The sequence below is a fragment of the Mirounga angustirostris genome, unplaced genomic scaffold, assembly GCF_029215605.1.
Source record: "Mirounga angustirostris isolate CCGP_5_RB_7025 unplaced genomic scaffold, mMirAng1.0.hap1 SCAF_9, whole genome shotgun sequence".
In the NCBI taxonomy this organism is placed as follows: Eukaryota; Metazoa; Chordata; class Mammalia; order Carnivora; family Phocidae; genus Mirounga; species Mirounga angustirostris.
The window spans coordinates 7,809,455-7,834,592 of NW_026991717.1; the positions used below are offsets into that span (position 1 = coordinate 7,809,455).

The following is a 25,138-nucleotide window of genomic DNA, read 5'->3' on the forward strand; positions in this document are numbered from 1 at the left end:
GGCAGTGCCTGGCGCTGTCCCTACCTTACATAGATCTTCGGGTTCCAGGGGGCTCAGCGATGCATCTGATGGTAGGATTGTTACAGCGGGACGTTGGTTGGGGGCTGCCTTCTTCAGTCCATCTCACCTCTTCTTACCCCGTGGGGAAAGACGGGGAGGCTGTGGATAGAGTGCCCCTTGGCTGGGGTGGGGTGCAGAGTGGGCTCTTCACCCTCACGTCTATCCGGTTGCCCCCTCCTGCTCTCACTTTCTGGACAAGGATCTAAATAGCCCTGTGTCTCCGGGTCCCTGCGAAGGCTCCCCTGACCTCAGTGCCAGGGCTCCTGTATTTCAACCCACTCTTGAGTCTCAAGTGATTTTCTCCCAGCCAATACCATGTAAGTGCTAAGCGCCAGTGTGATGTAGCAACTTGAAGATGACAAACGAATACATTTGAAGAGGAAATGTTGGAAAATAATCCAGTAGAGCTCCATTTGGTATTGGGCCTTTTATCAAGGCCATAACCTAACCACTTTATGGAATTAGGTAATAAAATTATCATGTCAGATAACAAAAGGAAGAAGCAGGGACAGAAAGGGAGGCCTTGAGAACCCAAAGCCGCCGCATGAGGAGTGTGTAGGCAGAAGAGGCAGGGAAGTTCTCACTGGTGGATGCAGGGGTGCTGGGCTCCCAAGGCCAGGGCGTTGGCTGTGGGGCTGGGGTGAGACCCCAGAGAGGGGTGGATGCTTGGGGTCTGCAAGGCTGTTAGAACAACGGAGAGGTTTGAAGGCCTAGCCCCCTTCTATGTTGGGCAGCCATCAGAGCTGGCCCTTCTCTGCTGCAGTGAATCTTGAAGGCCTTGGTGTTGAAGATTTACCCTGCTTTCGGCCCAGTGGGATTGGTTCCAGTACTTTCATCCAGTACTGTGGGTGCTCAGTGCCCCTTCTCCCCCAGCCTGCCTTCCCAGCTCCCCTCCCTTCCCAAAACAATCTCAGAGGCTCTGGCTCACTGCTCAGGAAACTATACCTAGACAGTCCCCAAAGACCACGCTCATGTTCTGAGTCACGGAGGGCCTACAGTGAGCTCTGTGCTGCCTGGCTTTGGGAAGAGCTGTCACCAGATGGAAGAAAGGGTTCGACACGGAGGTCCGCAGGGCATGGTGGGGTGGGCGAGGCCTTCTTTGGAGGTGGGTTTGCCCCTCCTCAGCCTTCCCTCCACCCACCTGTGCCTTTCCCGATCAGTGTCCATGGTGGTCCTGGCCTCCCCTGCCCTCCCCCAAGCAGATGCCTTTTCCTTCCTGCTCCAGGGTTGTTCTGAGCACGAGGGGGAGGAATGGAGGATCTTGGAGCGGTGCCTCCTATGCTATCAGGATTCAGCACTTAGAATCTTGGAAGGGCTCCACCTGGGAAAGAGTTCCAGAGAAAACAAACTTCAGATCCCGGCTAATATGGGAAAAGGCTCATGTTCACGGAGGCAGCTTCAGGGACCTTGGCAGAGGCTTAGGCAGGCTTGGCCCCTGCCTTTAATGGATCCGACATGGAGCCTTCCAGGGCCCATGATGCTGCAAGGCCTCCAAAGGCGATTTCACTCTCAAGCTATAACATGATGCCTTTCAGAGGAGTTGTAGTCGCCGGGTCTAGTGAACAAACAGCGTTTGTTCCAACTGTTTATGCCCTAATTAAGGCAAGAAAGATTTTAAGGGACAAAACTCACACCCGCCCCCCCGGCCCTGTCTCCTCATTGCCCCTTATCAAGCTGTTTTCCTCTTGGAGATGAGCTGGATTTTTTCTGAGAGAGAGAAGGAGCCAGAAGGAGGGTCTTGGGACCTGCAGGGTCATCACCCCGGTGATAAGAATCTTCCTTCTGGCCCTGAGAATGGCATCCAGAGTAGCAGTGATGGGCACGAGTTCAGGGTGCTTGGGCCCAGGAAGGGGGATAGGGGTCTAACATGTCAGGGAAAGGGTTGGACAGAGTTCATGGTGATGGCGGATCTTCCCTGACTCCCTGGTTACAGTTCTTTAAAGCCACTGTCTGATACTCAGAGGACAATGTATCTAGATTTTATGCATAAAATAAAGCAGGTGCCCCTACAGGTAAAGCAGTGTGGACTACAAGAGCAGGAAACACCTGGGCTTCTGTTTCTGGCACTGTGCCCGTGAAACTACTTTCCCATGTTTTTGCACTTGGGGCTCAATACTGACCATTAATTCCCCCCATGTCTGCCTCTTCTGCCAGGGGTCTTTTCAAACATAGACAATCATGGGATATTAAACTTGAAGGACAATAGAGATCATCTAGTCTCATCAACTCACTATATATATGAGGAACCTGAGGTCCAGAGTGGGGAAGTGTCTTACCCAAGGTCACATGGTGAGTTACCTCCTTTGACGTCTTTGTATGCAGTACAGACCCCTCCCCCAACCAATTTTGATTCTTAAGATTTTTAAGACTTCATGGAATCTCCCTATGTCCCAGAGGACTGGGGGATGACTAGGAACCCAGTGTGTGATTGGTACTAGAATCCCTTAGGTCGGAGGAGTCTTCCAGGGAGAATATGTCATAGGGCCAAGGTGAGGGGTATGGGAGAAGCAAGAGAGGGACCGTGGCCTGGATGGGAACAGTGGTGTCACACACCTTCTAGGCAGGCCACCCAGACCAGTGGCCTGCCCTCCCTTCCACCTCAGATCCCAGAGAGCCCTCGTCCCGGGTTAACACCGCTTCTCATCCTGAAGCTGAGTCTCTCTCTAAATGTGATGTCATAGACAAGGAAGTTTCCCTCTCTCCTCACAACCCTGGCCCCGCTCCCTGCAGATGGAGGGCTCCCAATGCCCACATTACTCAACTGTGTTTTGATCTGGGAAGGAGAAGGGGAGAGTCTCAATGCAACCACCTCGGTCTTTTCCCATTGTATCCCCAACACCCAGCTGCCCATTGTGTCCTTCACATGCCTGCACATAGCTTTCATGAAAAGACAAGCTTGTCTTTACGCACACACACGGAAACACATGGACAGACATTATTTTATTATTAAACCTCCGTCTGGAGAGTTGATCAGGAACACCCACAACTCTGGACACTCTGGACATCCTAATTCACTCCATGGCAGTGTGGCCAGACTGGAGCTGAGTTCTCATGCACTTGGCTACCAGGGTCATTGCTCCAGAACACTTCCATCCCCTATTAAGACTTGGCATTGTGATATGGCCAAAAAAAGCAGCCATTATTTCCTAAACTTTCCACTGAGCTGGTGAAAGGAAACCAAAAGTCAATGAGAAAGAGGGGGCAGACTTGGAAGAATAGCGCTCCTACCCCCCTGGTGTGGTCAAGGTAGTCTATAGGATTCTGGCTCCTAGGATTAAGAAGTAGCCCTCTATGATCCCTTAACAATGCAAGTTCTGAGAATGCATCCCTCCCACCCCGCCAGTGACCCTAGCGGTGATGCCCCCTCCCTATCTACCTGTTGGCTCATCCTCAGGGGCTCCTCCCAACCGGATGAGGCCCCTCCTGCTCCTCCATGACAATCCAAGGCCAAGCCCCCAGATAGTTGGCTCACTTCCCTTCCTCGGTTCAGTGGAGGCCGCAGCAAAATGGAGTGTTTCCAGTTTCTCTGACCATGCTTGGTTTTAAGTTAATCCCCTCCTCCTGTCCTTCCCTTTTGCTGACAGTTCATTTGGCAGTTTCCAATATATATCTGTGTCCATATCTCCCATTCTTCCCCCACCCTCCCCGCCCCCCCCACCCCCTTCAAGCTCCCTCTCTGTTTCCCCTCCTAGTTTCGATCTTCTTTGGGGCGGGGGGGATTTTGGTTTTTACTTTATTTTGCTTTTTTCTGTTTTTCTGTTTTTTTGTTTTTGTTTTTTATAGGTTTCAGAGAAATTATGTTGAATCCAATAAGCCTTCCCGGACATTCCAAGCCTCTTAACCATGGCATCTATGTTGAGGATGTCAGTGTTTATTTCAGCAAAGGACGTCATGGCTTTTAAAAACTCCTTTTAAGCCTCCCTGTTTTGATGTCACCTGGGTAGGCTGGGCCCTCTGAGAGGTGGGAAGCTCTAGGCGCTGTTCTCTTTGGATCCAGGGATGCTAAGTAGAAACTGCATGAGCCGCCGGCGCCCCTGCACCTTTCACGCCACCAAGACGGGTGTCGTCCCTCATCCACCACTGGCAGGGCTGCCCTTTCCCTCAGTCATCACTGTGCTCCTTCTCCCCCCTCCACCCCGGCCTTCGAGGCAGCTCCTGCCACCATCTTTAGAGCCAATAAAGAGAATTAAAAACCTGTGCACCAAGAACCATCTTTTAACAAAAAAACACACTAGCCATTCTCTTGCTTTCCAAAAACCACCCAACCACCACGAGAAAGCCTGATGAAGTCCAGCCGTGCTCCAGCCTCACTTACCCTGCTTGGAAGCGTGGGGTCTCTCCCTGGCTCTCCCTAGGATACCAGGCTGTCCTCTTAGCAACCTCATCGCCCTGCAACCTCCAATGGGGAAGAGCGTCTAAGCAGAGGTGGAGACCACGCGGTGAGAGAGGGGGAGCCAGGCCCGAGTGTTGGCACCAGATTAGGTCTCAGAGGAAAGAATGGAAACCAATCATTTTCTATATATATATACACACATATATATATATGATTTTTTTTTTTTTTTTTTGGTGGAGAAAACCATACTTTTTTGGGACACGTTTTCCCCCCTCCCCTCCTCTTCGCTCTGGAATGGCTCACAGTGAGTGTGATATTAGAAAACTCCTTGGCCCCAAGATGTGCAGTCCTGACAAGCTTTCGCTACGGGAGGTCTTGCCTATGAATGGGCCATCCTCCTAGGACCACAAGGGACCAAGCGAGTCAGGGCCCGAGGCCCTTCCTGCTAGTCCCTGATCCCAGGATTGGCTCTCTACCCCCCACTTTCACTTACTCTTGACTCTGAGAACTTTCAGAACCCAATGGAATCACCATTTCAAGGCCAAGATGAACTGAAGGGAAGAGAAGGAAAAATTGGCCTCCTCCAGCCCCTCTCATGAAACCAGTGGAAGGGCCGTCCTGTTCTCTGGTCAATATATGTGTTTACTTTGCTTGCTTTGACTCATGCCTTACTCCACGGCCACCCTCTCCCAAAGAGGCGGTTTGTTCCTTCCATTTCCAACTTGATCCGCTGGGGAAAGGGAAGCACAGCTGTAGGGCCTGAACCTCTCCCAGATTTGCTGCCATGCTGGCCGAGTGGACTCTGGGCTTGACCCAGCCGCTCCCACCTGGGGTACTTCCATGGTGAGAAGTCAGCACAGGCTGTCCCTTGATGGTGGAGAACATGAAGCAGGGGGGTCTCCCATGGGGAACTCTTAGGACACGATGGTGGTGGTTTTTAACCCACTTAAGTTTTGGGGTGATGACTCACAGCAAGAGATAGTAGATTCTCTCTGGCTTCGGCAAATTTACATGGGAATCAAGCTTCCCACTGAAGGTCCTCCTTCCTGGGGCCTGTGGATGGTGGTTCTTTGTGCCAGGTTCCCGCTGATTCTGCAGATGCCTCCATGGGGTTTAAAATCACGAAGCTTTCCAAGTTCTTGGCCCATTTTGGGGGTGGCCTCCCAGACACCGTAGTGTCCAGAGTATTGTGGTGGGGGTTCAGGTTTTCTCCAGGGCCTCAAGATGTGTGTGTATCTAGCCCCTGATAGCTTCCCGCCATCCTGCCCTCCCCCCTCCACTGCTTCATGTCAGGCTGATCCCCACCGTGTCCTGCTGACCCTTGGGGCCAGGGCCTCCTTCCGAGTGTGGCTTTAAGGAGTAAGCTTGAGGATGATGTTTTTTTAATTATTGTAAATCATTACCTCATTTCCAGCCTGCCAGGCTCCATCCATCCCAGCATCTTTTATTCTGCCATTTTCTCACCTTGTGCTATGACAATGGGGCGTTGTATTTCCACAGAGACTTATAGGAGTGTTCAGTGTATAGTTTCTTAATAAACACTTTATTTTCTAATGAAATGACTGCATCAGACCTCTTATTTGGCAACTTTGCAAAGAATATTAAAGACACAGAAATTCTGACATTTCTCCCCCCTTCCTTCCTCCCATTTTACTGATACTCTTTTAAAGAAGTTTCTTAGCTCAGTCCTTGTTTGCCAAAGTGTTTACAATCTGTTGCATTGGTTGCTTTCATTGAGACTCCTCCAGATAGGTCAAGTCCATCTAGTGAAGTGTTTCCTCATTCTATCGAGGCAGAATTAGAGACACAGAAAGGTTGAATGGTTCACCCAGGGTCACACAGCACAAGAGGCAGAAGTGAGATTCAAGCCTGACTCCAGACACTGCTCAGGCCACTGAGACCCTCATCTCCTTGGTGGCTGGAGGACTGTTCTGTTGTCTGAGCAGCTAAGGCTTACCATGATCCTTTCTTCAGAACTGATGTGTAAGAGGTTTGGGAGTAGAACTGAGAGAACCTTGCATCAGCAGGTCACTAGGAGAATCCTAGTAGAGCAGTTTTGTATCTTCCCAGGATCTTGAGGACGTGACCTTGCCCAGAGGAAGACGGGGCTCTGGGCTTGTAGGCCAGTCTGCTGATCATTCTGGGACACCTCATCCACACACCCATGCACACACACACTCAGGTGGGCCAGACTCTCCACCAAGTCTCATGTGGGCGGCCTGAAGCAGGAGGCAGTGGTGGGGTCCTCCTGAGAGTAGCAGGTGTAAGTGAGCTGGGCTTGGCTGTCGGCCCTGGGTTCCTGGCCACACCTGTAACTTACATCTACCTTTGAGGAGGAGGGGCCTCTGTGAGCAGGGTGTCTGGAGCGAGAGTGGAGGACAGGGGCCGAGGAAGGTTTCCTGGGTAGGATTGGACCTTTTGCTGGGCCTCAGCAGGCTTTGTGGGAGCTTGCTTACTTAGCAGGTAACAGAGAGACAGGTAGAGCAAGGTGGGGGAGCTCAAGGCGGAAGTCCAACAGGGGAGCGGTCAGGCTAGGGTGGTGCTTTTTCTCCTGACCCTCATTGACTTAACCTCCCATTTAAATTGAGTTTGAGCCCCCCCGCCCCACCCCCAACCTCACCCCAAATGGAAGTTCCTCTTCTCTAGAATGGCCTGGGTAGGGCCTTGCCCCAGCTCTGAATTCTCCTATTCTCTGTGGTTCCAGGGCTAGAACTGGGATGTCCCAAGGGATGGGAGGATCTTTGGGACCACAGGGAAAACTTTCATTTTTAGTAAGAGAGATTTGAGCGTTGCTTTGTTCAAATGCATGGAGCCTTGGAAGCATGGGAGAAGAGGGGATGAATGGAAGTGGCCCCTGAGGAGGGGGGAGGGACAGCACCCAGCTCAGAGGGAAGGGCCTGCACCAGCCCTGTGAAGGGAGCACCATTCCAACGGGGGAGGAGGCAAGAAGAAAGATGGGAGTTTAGAGGTTTGGGGGCAAGGAAGGGGAGGAAGGCTTTCTGGTGGCTTCTGTTTTGCCTGTTAAGTGCAAGGCCAGGCCTTGTGTGGTGAGTGAGATCTGAGGGGAGCTGAGAAAGTCTGCAGTGCCCAGCGGAGGAAACGGGCAGGTGACAGATGAGCGCAGAGCGTTGTCAGGCGGAACGAGGACTAGCTGAGAAGGGAGAACAGTGTTCAGGGTCCTGGACTCTGTTTTCCAAGCTTTCCTGCTGGGTCCTGAAGTCCCTTGCATTTACCCCAACGTTAGAGCCTCTGGGGCTGTTAGAGTTGGCACGGGGCAGACGCCGAGAGCGGAACTCGGCCCAGAAGGACGCTGGCTTGGCCTGGCTTCATGCAGGGAGGCTCGGGGGACCAGCAAGACCTTCTGGGTTTGGAATCTCACCCACAGGATTTCACAGTGGTTTTCTTAGACTCCAGCTTGCACTGTGGTCCTGCCGTTCAGGTCCACAGCTGACATAGGTCATGAATCCAGGGTGCTTGCCAGGTGCTTATCTGGGTCTGAATTTTAGAGGGGGTGGCTGAGGAACACTGGTTCTGAACCCTATTCTCCAGAGTCTGGAGAGTGGGAAGCTTGCTCTGTGCTTAAAGACAGCAGTGAAAACAGGAGTAGGGCCTCCCAGGGGCGTGCTCTGGAGAGGACTGGAGTCGTTCACGAGGATTGCATGGCCAGATCCTGGAACTGGTTACCGAGCGCCGAAGAATGGGGCCCACCCGCGAAACATTATCCTTATGTCACCGAAGCAGAGCCGCTCAGAGCCAGGTACATCTTACCCAGGAGGAGGCTGGGACTCAGAATGCTCAGGAATGAGCCCCGGTTGTCAGTTTGGGACCGGCAGAACCAGGGCCGACGTGAGGTCGCCCTGACTTCCCTGAGGTCTTCTGCTTCTGGAAGGCTGCAGTCCTGGGGGCTTCCCCCACCCCTCCCGAGGTGAACAAGTCTTTCGGGGCTCTTTGAGGCAAGATGCCATTCTGAACCTCCCTCTGGAACCAAACCGGGTGATTTTGAAAGACTCTCCGGAAAAGAATGTCTGCAGTGTTTTTATTCCTCGCCCATGCTAGCATTTCGTGACCCCGAACACCTGAAGGAGTGGTTGGTCTTCGGTCTAAGATTAATCACCCAGCTTGCAGGCGGCGAGATTGCCAAGCAGACAACGGTGGCGTCTTTGATCTTGGGGAGGGCTTGTCGGGTGAGACGCCCGGGTGGGTGAGGCTGCCCGGGTCCAGGCACGTGGGAGCAGCTTCAGACAGGAAGGTGGTGGGAGGAAGGATGCTCCTTGCCTGATTCCCCTGCCCCTATTCGAACTTTCCTGTCCCATCCGAAAGACTTCCTGGGGTGTCGAAGCTCAGCCATGTGCTTCTCACCCAGGAAAAGAGCAGATGCTGAGCATGTTCTGTGTGGAAGCCAAGAAGCTGGCCTCTGGGCCACCCTCGCTCTTCCCTCCCGTGTGGGAATTCTTCTGCAGCCAAACTTCCAGAAGCCGTGTCCTTACCTCCACCTCCCAGCTGCAGGTGTGACCTGAGCACAGATGTGCCGGGCCCGGGACGCCTCCCCTGGCTGGGCCCAGTTCCCGCAGGTCAGGCCCAGGCATGAGCAGAGAGGCTCGTGCAGCTCAGACACAGCAGTGAGGGGCCGGAGAGGGTTCGAGGCCACCGAGGCAGGACAAGCGCAGGCGGATCAGAGCAGGAGGGCTTTGTTGCTGTGTAGCTTTCTAAGCCATGCCAGACACGGATTAGGCCGAGGGCCTTCATTCTTCGGTGTTCAGGGACCCTGAGCTCTAGCTCGATTCATGCATTGCTGCCAGAGTAGTTCTAGAAGGGAGAGAGAAATGAGGTGAGGAGGAGTGAGGAGGTGGCAGGTGATGCTGGCCACTCTGGGGCTCCCGTGGGAAGGACAGGAATGGAGGGAAACTCTTGAGTGTGACAGTGGAGGAGGTGACGGGGCAGTGGGGAGCATGGGAGGGACAGGGAGCCTGGTTCGCAACCAGATTGTCCGGGAGGCCTGGGCCCCCCCCTCTCTCCCAGCTCCCCCGTGCTCTCCCCTTCCCCCTCTTTGGTGGGGTTGACGTGGGCAAAGCTGATGCAGCCCCCAGTTGCCTTGAGTGGCTCTCACTCTGCACTTTGCACTTCCCACATCCCCAAAAAACCTCAGCTTGTAGCTGACAGTATCACTCTGCGAGCTCAGTAAGACTCCTTGTTCAGCCCTACTTGAACCCCAAAGTAAGATGTAAGATGTGCTGGCGAGAGATAAGGTCCTTGTCTGCTTCTTGGGGGGGGGGGTTCAAAAATTCCATCAGGATTCTGAGATCCATTTGGGTAGGACTTCCATCCCAATTCCTCCTCTCGGTGGGTGACATTTCCATAATGTGACCCTAGGGTCCCCTTGGAGTTAAATTCCCCCTGCTGGCTCGGGGAGGTTTCTGCATGGGGAGGAGGCCTACGGCCTCTCTGTCTTCTGGCCCCGTCCATCAGGACACTTCCCCTCCCATCATGAGATATCAGGGTGCGCCTCAGAGAGCTAGATCTTTCCCCACCGTGCTGGCCTTGCAGGGGGATGGAAGTGTGGGGCTCGAGTGTTCTTTGTGCTCGGGGGGTGGGGGGAGACAGTGCGAACGGGGGAGAAGGAAGAAGTATTGGGGCTGGCCTTGGACAAGACCTGCTGGCTTCCCTGAAGGAGGAACGAGCAGGTGGGAGGATCTCTGAGAAGCGCGGATCCTGCAGGGCATAGGGGAAGCTGCTGGCTTCAATGCGGTGTCAGAGGCCTCCAGCCCAGGGCAAGACCCAGTCCGCGTGGGCCCACTTTGGGAAGGCGTCTGGAACTGTGCGAGGTAGAGGGGAGAAGCAGGCTTACCACATTCTGAGAGAAGAGCCAGAGCTGTAGAGAGGTCCTGGCTGGGGGCTTTGACGACACTTCTCAAGCCTCGGAAACAGGAGACACACGAGCTTCCCGCACAGCCCCGGGCTTCTCGGGATCACGGTATTTCCCCACACCCCTCTGCAAACAGGTACTGCCTGAGGCCTCTCCGATGTAGAGGCATCTGTGATTTGGCGAAGGGTGGAGAAGGGGGCACGGGGTGTTAACAACAAGAACGGAGCTTGGCTTTTCTGAGAGGCAGAGATGCTGAGCCGTTCTCCCCGCATGCCGCGCCCCACCCCCAGCCCCTTAAGAGCAGCATCAAGTGATGTGTGAGGGTTTGGAAGGGTGGTCAGCACTCCCCACTCAGAGACCAAGGAGCCAGGCTGCCCAAGGTAGGAGTTCCAGGATTGTGCTCCCTGGTCTGTGGCTTCATCAAAGTTTGGGGTGGGGGGTGGGGCAGCGCATCACATCAGCTCAGATGACACCCCGCCAAGCCTGACTGTGGTAAGTAACGCCGGTGGCCTTGGGGGCTACTAGTGACGACCGGCTTGTCTTCGTGGCCCTCCTTCCCCTCAGCTCCTCCTGCCCCTGGGCTGTTACCATGGCAGCACGACAGTCTGCTTCTGCCTTTGGGAACCTCCTTGGAGCGATTGGCTGTTTCCCTTAAAAAGACACAGGCTTCCCTCCTTTGTCCCCAAGTTCATTCTGCCGTGAGAGGGGCAGGGACCTGTCCCCGGGAAAGTGATTTCACTGCCGTGGGGGATATACCCGTGTGATACTTCTTTTATAGAGCTCTGACTTGCCACCTCCTTTTACTCTGAAGCTCCCCCTAGTTTTGGTCTGTTTTTGTCCTTGCAACATTGCTTTACAATTGCAACGCAATGTCCTTTGCGCTGCAAGGTCTGCAACAGCCTTTGGCCAAAGGTCGTGCTATCCTGACTCCCAGATGGATGTGTCAGGGAAAGAGCGGGAGTGGGGCTGGGGGGAAGGGGTCGCGGGAGCTCTTAAAGGAAGGACATCTGTCTACGGTCTGTGATGCGGGTCTAATCAGCCACACAGGCTGGGGAAATCGTTACATCACACGGCCAGGTTCTTGAGGGTATCGGGGAACACAGGATATGGAGAGCCCTTGAGTCTGAAGTTGAGAGGGTTTAGGTCCCAAACGCAGGAGACCTCTGGACCTACAAGAGTTCTGTCACTCCTTAGTCTTTATCAGCACCGGCTGGCCAAGCAGTGCCCAAGTCCTCAAGTCTGTGTCCCATGGGGCAAATGTAGGTGCCCTCCTTCAAACAATCTCAGGGAGAAGGAAAATGCCAGAAGGCAGGCTGAGGCCAGCCTCTGCATTCGAGGGACACCAAAGTGTCGGCCTTCTCCTGCTGTTAGTTCTGAGAGAAAACTCACATGACGGAGAGCCTGAGGGGAAATCTCACAGCGATTTTTGTCACGAGCTTCAGTCTCCGCAAGGTCAATCTGGCCAGGAGGACACAGCCGGGCTCCATGACTTGGGCCGCTCCTATCTGAGGGCTGCAGCTTTGGACCAAAGCCTTTCCCTTCAGAGGGAGCCAGATGCCAAGCCGGCCAGTGAGAGCTTGAGTCTGTTCTTTCCCACAGTCAGTAGGGAGCAGAGGAGGTGTCACAAATATAGAATACATTCTCAGAATGTCCTTCCTGGGAGAATTTAAATTGAGTCCCTGTTTGAATGACTCATGGAATCCTTCCCTCTTGATGGCTGTTGGTTTGGCAACTCTGCTACCATAACAGGCAATGGCCCCTAGTAGCTCTGATACCAAATGGCCAATCTGGTTGTTAAGAAGACCAGAGCAACCCCACTGTGCATTTTCAGGATGGCATTTTTGGCTGTCTTAGTAGTTTTAGTGGGTCAACTGCTTGATCAACTATTGTCTCACATGAATTGATCAGTTTTCTGGGCAAAGCTTCAGTTTCTGCAATATGACCCTCTCTTAATTTGAGTCCCCAACTTGCAGAGAAACCTTTTCCTCCTACTCCAGTTACTACAGAAATGATGTTGCTCTCCTTTTCATTGGTTGAGACAGTGCTTCCCTAGAGTCTCATGAGATGCTAAGATCCCATCCAATAACTTTGGAGAATATTGCATGGTATAGCCAATCTCTTATAGATTCACAATACACATTAGGATATTAAAGGCTCTGAGAAATCCTGCTTTAAATAAAACTTTTTATCCCACCACTTTCCCAATCTAATTGAACACAGAATGCTCTTCACTTAATACCGATCAGTAGATTGACACACACACTTAAGGTAACACTGGGTTATTGGGTGATCAGAGCTTTTTTAAAAAGAAGAATGAAGCAGGATATTAACCAACCACTGACCAAGATGAACAACCACACCCCAACACCTTTGCCCAGCCGTAGGCTCAGTCCCTCCTTCTGCCTTCTGCTTGGCAAAGAGGCAGACATGATTCTGAGAACTGGTGGATAGGTACTCTTGTGAAGAGCAGGAAACCTTCTCTGTGGTATCTCAGAAGAAAATGGTAAGTCATCTCACATAAGAGCGTAAGACTTCAGCACTAAACCTGGCCACCCTCCCAGGCTGGTGGAGGAGACGTCATCTAGTGGTAGGACACAGGAATGAAGACCTGGAGCCCAGTCTCAGCACCTCCACTAGCAAAATGGCTTGGGGTAAGTTACATTTCCTTGTTCCATATTTGTCTCTGAGTTTGGTAATCCTCAGATACAAAGACTCTACCTAGACGAGTGCCCCAAACGCCATATCCCTATGAATCACTGTTGTCTCCTGGTGGGGGACATCTTTTGGTTCTTGGGTCCACCTCTCTCTGCTGAGTGTCTTGGTGTATCACGTGGGAAGAGCACCTTTGCTCCCTCTTGGAATGCTCGGGGGCTTGAAGGCAAGGGGAGGGAAGAAAGAGAGAGATGGGTGCCCTTTCTCGTGAGGGTTGGTGGATTTCTCTGGATGAGGAAGGAAGCGGATGCTTGGGGGTTAACAGACCCTCTCTGTCACAGTTGGACAGGGCCAAGCGGGAGTTCTTGGCAAGATTTTCTGACTTTGATCTCAAGAAGGCAGCTCTGCCTAACAAATAGTCTGAAATGTCAAAGAATAAATGTTAAAGCTTGAGGGGTCGTTCTCTGGGGAGTTGCCTGGGCTGGCTAGGGAGGGAGAGGAGGAGGGAGAGAGGGACACAGCAGAATCCTTCACATAAAGATTCTGACTTGGTTTTGTGATATTTAAGAAAAAAGAAAACTCTGAATTATTTATAGCACAGAAGATGGAAGCAGGCTGTAAAGAAGTAGCCAGGCTTAAGATGGTAGTTCACGTTCCATTATTTATCTGCCCCAGCCTTGAACTGGTAAAACTTTTCTTGTTGGTGACATGCTATTGACCTCTCCTTGAATTATTTATTGTTATTATTATTACTACTATTATTATTATATTAATTAAGAAAAGTCAAATCCTTTGACATGAGAGTTGGGGGGAGGCAATTTCTAGAAATGGTTGTTACAGACAGCAGGACTTATCTCTTCCTCTTGAAGGATCTCCAGCATGTCCTTCACCACCCCTTTCCACTCCTACCAGCTTATGTACTGCTCCTAGACAGGTGTGAAGCACTTTGGTTTTGGCCTGGCCACTAGTTGGCCATGTTGATATTATTTCAGCATTGTGGATATTGTCTCCCAGTTGTTCCATTTGCAAGATGGAGGCAACTGTCATCTGCCTCTTCTGGGTATGCTGGGCCAGTGAATGATGCCCTGTGTTCAGAACACCTTGCGCCTGGGTAGGGGTGGAGGGGAGAGAAAATACCATCAATGTTATGTGGTGGGTGGGGGAGGTGGGGGAAGAAAGGAAGTAAAGAGATTATAAAGGGAAAATCAGAAGTGATGGAAAGATTGGTGTTAAAGCTGGAAGGAATGAGGTCTTTCATCTGTTTATTTTGGACTGTGATGTTGTTTAGATGTTTAAAAAAAAGTGCTTCTGGTTGCTAATCACATCCTGATTCTATAGCATGGGTAATTGAAATCCACTGATAATCTCAGAATTGCAGTTAAATTAAAAATGACAAGCTTCAGATGCTCTCCCTTCTCTCTCCACAAATAATACAAATGTGCTCTCAGTCCCTGTGCCTCTAATTGTTTTCGCACACCCTGGACACTCTCGGAGATGCAAATGAATGGAAGCAATTTTGCCAGGTTGGGGATGTTGAGGTGAAGCTAGTCCAAGTGCAAATCGGATCATCGGTAAGCCTCCAAACAAGCAATATTGTGTTTACTGTGTATTGCTTTTGTTGAAAATATTAATACTTTTGCTGTTTTTCTAGACTTTTTTTTTTCCACCTAGAAGAACCTAGAGAACATTTTGCAGCTAAAATGTCACTGTGACACTCCTGTTAGAAAACTCTGAAAATGTACTTATTTTTATACTCAGTAACTTACTCTACCTCTCAGAAAGGTCTTCCAAATATTTTTCCTCCACTGCCTGCTTTCAGATATGTAGAAGTGTGACCAGCATCCTGCTCTAGGGCAGTGGTTCTCAAACTTTTTAGTCTCGGGATCCCTTACAAATTATGAGGACCCCAAAGAGCTTTTGTTTATGTGGGTTATATCCATCTGTATTTATTGCAGTTGAAATCAGAATTGAGAAAGATTTAGAAACACAAGCACACACACATACACATTCCAGTTAGACATCAGACAATGTCATCACACGGCAAGAAGCCACTGGAAACACTCCATGCATACCCGTGAGAGAATGAGGGTAAAAAAATGCGAAGACCACCTCGGTAGACCTTAGTAGACCTTAGACCTTCCTAGGAAAATAGCTTTAACACATGGCTGTCTTGATGGGTTCTTGGGGCCGCCAGGCATATCTGGACCACATTTTGAGCCCTGCTGCTGTAGGGAAACTGAGGCACAAGCAGATGCTCAAATCAGAGTCTCTTTGGTGTCCATGAACGATACCAGTATGTACTTTGCTATACTTGCTAGTATGTAGGGCTACCATCAGAAACCCATTTCCTCATGCAGATACCACTGATTATGCAGATATGCAGTTGCTAGGAGTATGGAAAATACACAAGGACTTCATCTATTATGAAGAAAGCTGAATGGTGGACGTTTGCTTGCTCTAGAGAAGGAGCATGGGCTTGCTATAGCAGTAGCCACTGATTGAAGAGACTCATCACGAACAGGGTTGGCAAAATCCCGATGGTGAAAGAGAGTAGAATGAGTGGCATGGGGATGAAGGGAATTTACAGTCAGCCCCTTGGAGGTCAGAAGTCCCATCAGGTGCGTCCTAGCCTTGCCGGTGCATCACATTTGGATTTGTCTAAGGAACATCTGGGGCTCAGCAGTGTTCTGCCAGGTCACATAGGAGTGTCTGTTTAAGTTTAGGGAGCTGCCTCCCCCCCACCCCCACACACACTCCTGACCTGGGCAGTTTTGCTAGAGGCAGATTGGACTGTGAAGAGTATAACGTCTTAGGGACCCTTGGGTTAACTCTGTGCATGCATCAGGCAGCTCCCTGGAGCTGTGGAGTCCTGGGTGCACGGCACTGTTCTTCCCCTGTCTCCTGTTGCTTTTATCTTCATGTCCCAGATTTATCACATACACCCCAGTGACCAAGAACTGCTCTCAGCTTGTTCTGAGGGTCTTTTTGGCACCAGGACGTCCCAGCCCTCCCCAGGAGAAACGGGTCTTTCAAGAGTGGTTCTGAGATCATGAACAGAGGTGTTGGCTCTTTGATTCACCCTTCAAACGTTGAAGTGAAAGAGTCCTATTTGCTGCCCTCAAGAGCTTCACAGTCTAGTGCAGTGCTTCTCAACCAGTAGTGACTTGTCCCCCAGGGCATATACGTGGAGACATTTTTGGCTGTCACAACTGAGGGTGGATACTACTGGGAGCCCCTAAAACAAGGTTGTATGACCCCAAATGTCAATAGTGCCAAGGTCGAGAAACCCAGTCTAGTAGGAGGATAGCTATCTCTTAGTCTTGGGTAAGAGGGACCCCATATTTTTCAGGGCCCTCCTTCAGCTGCCACAAGTTCAAGGGCCATGGGAAGTGACCATGTAGAGCCTGGGCCTCACTCCCCTTCTGGGTCAGCCTGTAGTTGCCTACACCGGAATTCCTCAGCAAGATGACTCTTCGCCCACTCCCACACCATGCACAGACTTCTCCATTGGTCTACTGTCCTCCGAAGGGTGGGCTGCCCTGCAGGCATGTGCACTGTGAAGCCCAAGGGTTTGGCCAAGGGGCTGCCTGCTGCTTAGGGTGGAGGGGAGTGTGTGTGGGGGGCATGGTGTCGGCTGGGTGTGCACATGTATGCGTACAAGGCCTCTTTGGCTGTGGGAAGGAGAAGGGGAGGCTGGGACCAACTCTCGGGCACTACATGTCCCCACTCCCAACTCCAAGGAGCCTGAGACACCTGAATTCTCACCTGGCCCTCCAGCTCACTCTGCAAATATATTTAACAGGGTGGGAGGATAGGATGTACTCTCTTTCATAGTGTGTTAGCTTGATTTATAACTTTCAAATCTTCAGACGTGTGAGATACGGACTTCCAATAATTCTGTTTCCTGGTCATGCAAACGTGAGGGGCGGGCCTGGTGCAGACTAGTGAGTCATTATGAAGCAAGACGATGAGATTAGGCACGGGGTAAGCATAGAGGAAGGACACTTAGTTTTTAAATGTAGTTCTGAAAAATACTGAATCAGGACATCTGTTTGCAGCTGTAGAAGTTAAGTAGAAATGGCAGTTCCAGGAACCCCACAATTAGGGTGATCAATTGAGACTTTTCAGTGTTCCATTTTTTAAAGAGATGTCCCTCTCTTGGAGCCTTAGGAAGCCCGATCCCATTTGCTGCATGGTCTTTTGGCCACCTCAGGCTGCCCGAGGCAGGCCTTCTTCCTGCTGGGCCGTCTCCATGCTGGGGCAGCGCTCATCAGTGTCCTGCCCTTGTCAGGTTGCCATGGAGACTGATCTCGAGGCCCTCAACATTGATTGGTATTTACTGGGGATCTGCAGTTTTCTGGATGTTGTGACCAGCACTGTGCAGGAGAGAGAGAAGGGCTGCACCCTCCCCTCCCCCATTTTGGACAACGGAGAGGGCATCATTCTGTCACAGAGAGGTAAAGACCCAGGAGAAATTGAACGGGAAGGATGTATTTTTTCCTTCTAATAACATTGTGGTTTCTTCCTGATTACAAAAGTAATTTATATTCACAGTAGAAAATTTGTTGAAATACAGAAAAGCACACAAACACATAAATTATCCACCATCCCATCACCCAGAGACAACACTGTTAACATTTTAGCTTTCTGCCTTCTAATCTTTTTTATGTACTTATTTAATTATTTAACAGAATCAAATCATTCTGTGTGCATATGCGCACACACACCCTATTTGCCACTTCCTTTTTTTTTTTTTATAAGATCGCATGGGCCATTTAAGCAATATTTTTGCAATATTAAAATTTTGTATAGGTTATTTTACATGGTTCCAAACACACACACACACACACACACACACACACGAAGGTACATGAATATTCATAGCAGCATTTTTCAAAATAGCCAGAAAGTAGAAAGAGCCCAAATACCTCTCACCTGGCAAATGGATGAACAAAATGTGGTATATACATAGAATGGAATATTACTCAGCAATAAAAGGAATGAAGTGCTCACACGTGCTACAACATTAGTGAATTTCACAAATACTGTGTAAAGGGAAAGAAGCCAGACTCAAAATGCCCCATTTTGTATGATGCCATTTGTATGAAATGTCTAGAAGGGGCAAATCTATCGACACAAAAAGTAGGTTAGTGGTTGTGTAGGCCTGGGGTTGGGGATGGGGAGTAATGTAAATGGACCCAAGAGAGCTTATTGGGGTAATGAAAACATTCTAAAGCTGGATTATGGTGGTGGTTGTGCTGTTTGGTAGATTTACTAAAAATTGTTGAATTGTACATGAAAATAGGTGAATTCGGGGCTCCTGGCTGGCTCAGTCAGTGGAACATGTGACTTTTGATCTTGGGTTTGTAAGTTTGAACCCTACATTGGGTACAGAGATAACTTAAAAAAAATAAAATCTTTAAAAATAGAATAAATAAAATGGGTGAATTTTATAGGAGGCAAATAATACCTCAATAAAATTTATATATATGATATAGTAAATATATATGTAAAACAAAGTATCTGTAAATATATGACATATAAAATAAATGTAGATAGTGTATTTATATAAAATAAGATTTATATATAGGGAGATATCCTCTATATCACTATTATTGATACATGTATCAATAACATATGTATTGATATATTGATATACAGTAATATATGTATTGATACATAATATTGAGGTAGAGGACATCTATATATAAACTTTATTTTGCATAAATATGCTATATGTATTTATTTTGTATATTATATACTTATATTTTATTTTACATATGTATTTACTATATTATATAGATAAGCTTTATTGGGTTATTATTTACACACGTATTGAAGTATTGATAACATGTATTGATGTATGACTGATGAATATATATTTATATATCAATAATATTGAGGTAAATAATACATGTATCTTAAAAATTTTGAAGCAATTAATACCTCAATAAAGTTTATATGTATAAATTTTATTTTACACCTGTATGTCAACATGTGTATATATCAATACCTATTTATATATCTATATAGTGAGAATTCTCCTTCCTACACCTGTCCCTCATCTGTAGGTTCTTCTACCACCACCACCATCACCACGTGGTAACCACTGTTACAGTATGTCGTTACCAATTATATATGAACAAATATATATAAGCAACTATGAAACCCATTCTTGTTTTTCCTCCATATTTGCAATATATCATACATATTATTCCACACTTTTTAGTATCCCCCTGCCAGTTTCTCGAAGCTCTTAGAGAACGTTCTCATTCTCTCTTTGGAAATAAATACTGTTCCATTGTATTAGTGTATTCAAATTTATTTAATTTCTTCACAGTATTTTCTCATTTTTCTGCAGTGGTTTGAACCTAAATATATGAACTAGAGATATGATTGAACCTAAATATCATATTAATACAGGGCCAGATATCCCCCTTGGCTAGCTGGTCTGTTTTGTGTATGTAACCTATATGGGGTTATACCAATGTGTACTGTCCATGGTAATATATGAGAATGGGGGTCCCCACACCTCAATAAATAGAGGATCACAGCATGATTTTTAATGGCTGGATAATATTTCCCCTTGTCGATATACCATATTTATTTCTTTTGTCCCTTATGTTTGGAAACTCAGATTATTTTATTATTCAATTCTTACGAATACCAGACCAGGGATTTCAGAACTTCGGGTAGCTAGGCTGAGCGAGGGGGAGGGAGATGGCTCTGGCAGCCCCCACCAGAGGCACTGTTTTTTGGCATCACTGCCTTGTGGCCCACAAGAAACACCCCTGGGTATCTAGGGGTTCCCCAAGCAGGTACCCAGCGGACAATCTTTACGGACGGCTGTCTTCTTATAACAGAGAGTTGACATAGGGAAAGCCATCTCCTTCTAGGACATGATAGCTTCAAATCCCGGGATGCACAGTTGCTGAATGCAGGGGGCGTTCCTTTTTCCCAGGTGACTTCAAAACGCTGCCAACGTTCCCATAATGTTCTTCCCCCAAACACTCTCCCGGTCAGGGCCTTACCCAATCTTCGGGCTGGGAATTCTGAGCTGCACAGTTCAGAAATGTTAATGGGATTCTGAGTGAAGCTTCTAATCTCATATGTCGTACAGATGACTAACCAAGAGCAGCACCTGGACTTTCTCAAGGTCAGGGTGAGGGTTGGGAGGCAGTAACCGTGTATCCTGACCTCCTGCTCTGGCCTTTAAGCAGGTGGCCTCCCGGGAACACACTGAGTGGGACATGACAGCAGAGATGGAAAGCGGCTTACGAAGGCCACAGACAAGTTCAGAGCGAGGCATTTCCAGCCAACCCATTGATCCGGGCACCAGGCAGAGGAGGGGCGCAAACTGGTGAGAAGTCAGCCCCCTGGAGCAAATCCAAGGAAATAGCACCAGGAAATAGGAAGGGGTGGAGATTGATCATGAGCTTATCGAAACCAGCAGCTTTTTCGGTCAGGGGATAGCTATGTGTTCTCTCTTGCAGCTCTCAGTGGTGACAACAAAGCCATGCTGGGCCTCCAACATGCCTCCTGCTCTTTTTCTAAAAGGGCCCTTAGTGTCCTTCGGTGGGGGAGGAGCATGGGACAGAAACTGACAAGGAGGAGAAATGTGCCCTTCCTTCGTCTGAGTTCCTGGGCTGGAGATGAGGTCCTGGGGACAGGGAAGGTCCATGGACAGCACAGCAGGTGAGACAGAAGGCACACAAATTTATGGGGGCACATGAGCAGAAGGGGGTGGTATTAAAGATCAAGATCTGGTAGCAACAGGAAAGAGAGGAAAACAACCCGGGCTTGGGAGGAGCATTGAAGTCGAACCAACAAGTGCAATTAGGGTTTGTGTCACCCTACAGCCCAGGCAAGCTGTTCGTTGGTCATCCATCAGAGCCGGCTGCCAAGATGCCATGTTTATTCCAGGATCCCTGGGTGCTGGTCCTTTCTATCTGCCAGGCTGAGGGAGGGACAGTGGATGCCAGCCTTGGATGCCTGCTCAGGCATGTGTGGCCCACCATATGAGGCTGCTGGCATCCTCCTGCAAGCCAGGGTAGCACAGGATGGGAAGGAACTCTGAGAGACTGCCCTGCCCTCTCCTTGCATGGGATTGCAAAGAGGTAGTTGCAGGCGATTGGAACAGGAGTTAGCTTCTGATGGCCAGGCCAGAGGGCGGCCCAGTGCCCTCACCAACACACCAGTGATCATTCATTGCTCACTCTGTCTAGCCATGCCCTTGGCAGGACCTGCCCCAGCTCCGGAAGCAGGGGCCGTCAGGGGGTCACAGCGCACAGCCAGGAAGTGGCCCTGCCCCTGCAGCCACTTTGACCTTGGTTGGCTTCCTGCCTGCCTGACTTCTCCCTCCCCCTCCTCTATTCCTGGTACAGCTGACATGCCATTCTGCAAATCTGTTCATGCTACAGGACTCATCATAGTGGGTGCTTGATAAATAGTTGTGCATTTTTCAAAAGTTATTAACTCAGGCATTAATTACATAATTTCCTTTCTAAAGATCTCCCAGCAAAGAGTGCTTTCACTCTCCCTGGAAGTCTACCCATACAACTACCTGAGGTTTTTTAATGCCTCAGTGACACACACATGACCTTAATTGTGTTCATTGATTTAATGAATGAGATGGTTGAATGATTGGAACTTAATGCAGATGGCGGGGCTATGCATCAGGGTTGCAAAGATGATTCAAATCTGGTTGCTGCTTCATAGGAAGATGGCTTTGCACAATGAAATCATACACAACATTGTGATAAATATCTCTATGTTTGGGCTCTCCAGAATTCCAGAGTTCTGATCATACCCATTCTGACAAGATTAGTGAGTGCCCCAAGTCATCTTAGCAAGATGGCTAAGGGTGAGAGAGCTCAGGTAAGCTTTGGTCAGACTGTGAAGGACTTGAGGTTCACCAGTGTTGACTGAGGACTAAGGAAAAGCCATTTGATTTGGGCATCAGGAGATCACTGTGACACTGTAACAGGTGGGTCACGGGGTGAGGTGGTAAGAGGACAAAGCCTTGAGAAATGCGTAGGCAGCTCAAGAATGGTAGACAGCACAAGTAGTAAAGGACCCATCAAAGAGTCTGGTGATGAAGGGGTGGCATGTGAGAAGTTTCTAGGGGGGGTAGGTAGGGTCAAAGAATGCTTTTTATTAGGATGGGGGAAACCTTACCCTGTAGGTTAGAAGTCAGCGGGAAGGAGAGACCCACAGTACCAAACAGAGGTAAATACAAGTTGGCAACATTCAAAAAGTAGATAGGAAAAGCTGAGGACAAAAGTTTGAAAAAAAGAACTCGATCTAAGACAAAAGGGAAAGCTAAAAATGAGGGAAGTAAAGCAGAAGAGAGACCATTGAGGGGATTTTTGTTTCCTTAGCGAGGTACAGAACAAAGTCATCCAAGTTGGTTTACACTGGGGGAGTTCTTCTGTTGTCACCTTGGAAGGAAGTTCTGGGTCAGCCTTCTTGGGAAAGGGACCCAGATACTGATGAACTTTATCTCATAAAGGAGGCAAACACTACCTGTTTTCACTACGGTGAGTTTTGGCTGATCTCCATTTCCCTGACTTTGCCTGCATCAGAGCCAGATTTCTGGGTCTGTTCCCCCCTTTGCCTAGTGGGATGCCGCTGAGGAAAGCACAGCAGGCAACATCCTTCATCCTTTCCCACCTTGCTCAAGTGAGAGCTTGAGCTCAACATGGCAGCAAGCTGGCTCCATACAAGGATGTTCCCCCCTCCCCAAGTGTCCAGAAATTCAGTGAGTCCGGCACCTTGCCTATTCCTAGCTGTTACCGTTGAAAAGGTTCATGGAGCCCACCCAATTACAAGGTAGTTGAGGACTTTCCAGTTGAAGAAATGGCCCTGTTTGTTGGTGTCAGTGGTTTCATGAATTAATGCTGTGATCGAGCCTGAGCTTGGGTTTAGAGCCTCAGGTTGAGAAGGTGGGATTTCAGGAGAGATGAAGAACCTGAGGTTCTGATTTTCTGTAACTTTGACATTCTTGAGTTTGCTGCTGGAATCTCTGCTCAGATGACCATGGTCTTCAGCACAGTACTAACTCAGAGCTGTGATTGCCCTCCTGCTGGGGCCTGCCCTGGTTTAATAACTAGCATGGCTGCCTGGGTTTCAGAATTCAGTTCTGCTAAAGCTGCAGCCACCTCATCTGGTCCTGGATCTCTAGTCCTCACTCAGTGTTTTCAGAGTCACAGGAACCTAGGTAGCAGTGATAAAAAAAAAAACCCCACCAAGGCAGTCACTCATCTATTTAACCAATAGGCTTTGGCTGCTGGGGGACAGTTCTGATGGAGAGACACAAGGAGTCTTAGCTTTCGTGGAGCTGCCTTTCCACTGGGAAGGCCAGATGAGAAGCAGATGGATAACTAAGTCGGTGAGACAATTTTCCAATGGCCATCATGTTGTGCTATTGCTGAAAATGAAACCAATGTCCCGTCATCGAAGTGACCCTTTTCTGTTGAAGGGCTGCAGAGCAGAAATTCTGGGACAGGTAGTGGCTGCAGTCCAGGCTCTAAGGTGTCACCTAGCTTGAAATATGTGAGAAGAGAAGGAAGGGCAGGGGGGAGAAGAGTGGAGGGGAGAGTGGGTGCTAGAGGAGGGCGAGTGATGAGGTCAAGGGGGTAGAAAGGATCAGATCCCATAAGCAATGATAGAGCAAGCTTGGCTTTCATTCTAAACACAGATTTGAAGTAGGAGAGGGATGCGAAGCTTCCTACTTTGCTTTTTATTAAAGATGACCCTGGCTGGCTGGCCATGTTCCAGAACGGGGGATGAGGGACAGGAGTGAGGGGCAGGGGGAAGAATGGATGCTCAGTTAGGAGCCCATTGCCTGGATGAGAGGCCATCACAGCTTGGGATGGCAGTGGCGGGATGGGAAGAAGTGGATCTCCTGGGGATGGGGACAGATTTAAGACATGTTGGAGGCTACAGTCAACAGGATTTATTGATGGGCATTGGTGGCATGTGGGAAAGAGCCATCAAGGAAAGCTAGTAGGTGAGGGGCTTGTGTCACTGAGTGAATGGGAGTGCCATTTATACACAGGGAGGCCCTGGGGAGGGCAGGTGCAGGGGTAAGGAGTGAGATTCCTCGTTTGGCTGTGCCACGTGTGAAAGACCACTAGACCCCCATGTGGAGATGGTAAGGAGGGATTTGGACAATGAGGATGATTTCACAAGCCAGATGATGGCTGAGCATCCTTCAGATGAAACTCTTGGAACCCTACCGCACATATGCTGTTCCACCCCGTGTCTCCAAGGATGCCTGGGGATGTGGAGGCTGAAATTGTCTTGCTCTTATGAAAACTTCAGTCTCTGCTTTCACTGGGTTGGGTGACTTTACAGGCCGCCTCAGCATCTGTATGGACCACTGGTCTTCGAATCTTCATCCCCAGTATGCGAAAATGCCTTCTGTTAAGTGTTTTATGCTCAGAACATCACACCTACGTGAAGTGTGTGTGTAGAAGTGGCTTTTGCTATAGTTTGGATGTTATGTGCCAGCAACACAAATTAGCAAATATTGAATCTTAGACATTTCTGTTCAGAAAAGTCTTCCAGCTGCCCCACCAACAGGCCACCCCCATGCTGCTAGGCTCCCCTTTCTTCTCTCTCCTGTTCTCCTCCCAGGGAAATCCAGTCACCACACTTCAGTGTCCACAACAATGTCGTTCCTTCCTTGCTCAGCAGGGAGCTGCTTCTGCATTTACACAGACGAATTCATGTGCTTTGCCAAACTATGGGCCATCTACTTCCTGTCTAGCCTCTGGGGACCATCTACTTCCTGTCTAGCCAGCAGTATGGAGAACTAGTAGGAGCTTAACATGTTCCTGGCTTCCTTCATGGTCTCTGAGAGGCAAAGGAAGCAGTAAGAAGATTGATTTCTCACTTACATGAAGTGTGTCACCCCTCCTGGAGGACAGAGTGACTACATTTAGATTAGACATGAACATTTATTTCCTCTGTGCTGAGAGCCCCTATTGGTCCAGGCTGCTCTCCATGTATGATCTCATTTAATCTTACAACAATATCATGGTCTGAGCGCTCTTATTAGCCCATTTCACAGATGAGGAAATCAAGGCTCAGAAAGGTAACACAGCTAGTGACAGTGAAGCCAGGGTTTGAGTCAAGCCCAACCTCCCACAGGGAGGGTGCCACCAGTTGGAACATTCCCTCTGTGGGATTGTGGTCACCAAGACGATGAAGATCTTGATGATAAT

General features: G+C 49.2%; 1 protein-coding gene across 3 annotated transcripts in view; it reads left to right on the forward strand.

The window, feature by feature from the left end:
- NTRK3 (neurotrophic receptor tyrosine kinase 3) overlaps window positions 1–25,138 on the forward strand; it is a 380,910-nt gene that overhangs the window by 277,910 nt on the left and 77,862 nt on the right. The window contains exons 13-14 of one of the 3 annotated variants that reach the window (XM_045899438.3): window positions 2,215–2,349; window positions 3,844–5,943. The exons of 1 other annotated variant lie outside the window; for it this stretch is intronic. In XM_045899438.3, the coding sequence (XP_045755394.2) occupies window positions 2,215–2,349; window positions 3,844–3,962 (254 nt within the window). In that variant the 3' untranslated portion in view covers window positions 3,963–5,943. Of the gene's footprint in view, window positions 1–2,214; window positions 2,350–3,843; window positions 5,944–25,138 lie in introns of those variants that run through there. One more of the 3 variants, XM_045899439.3, reaches the window with a different exon arrangement.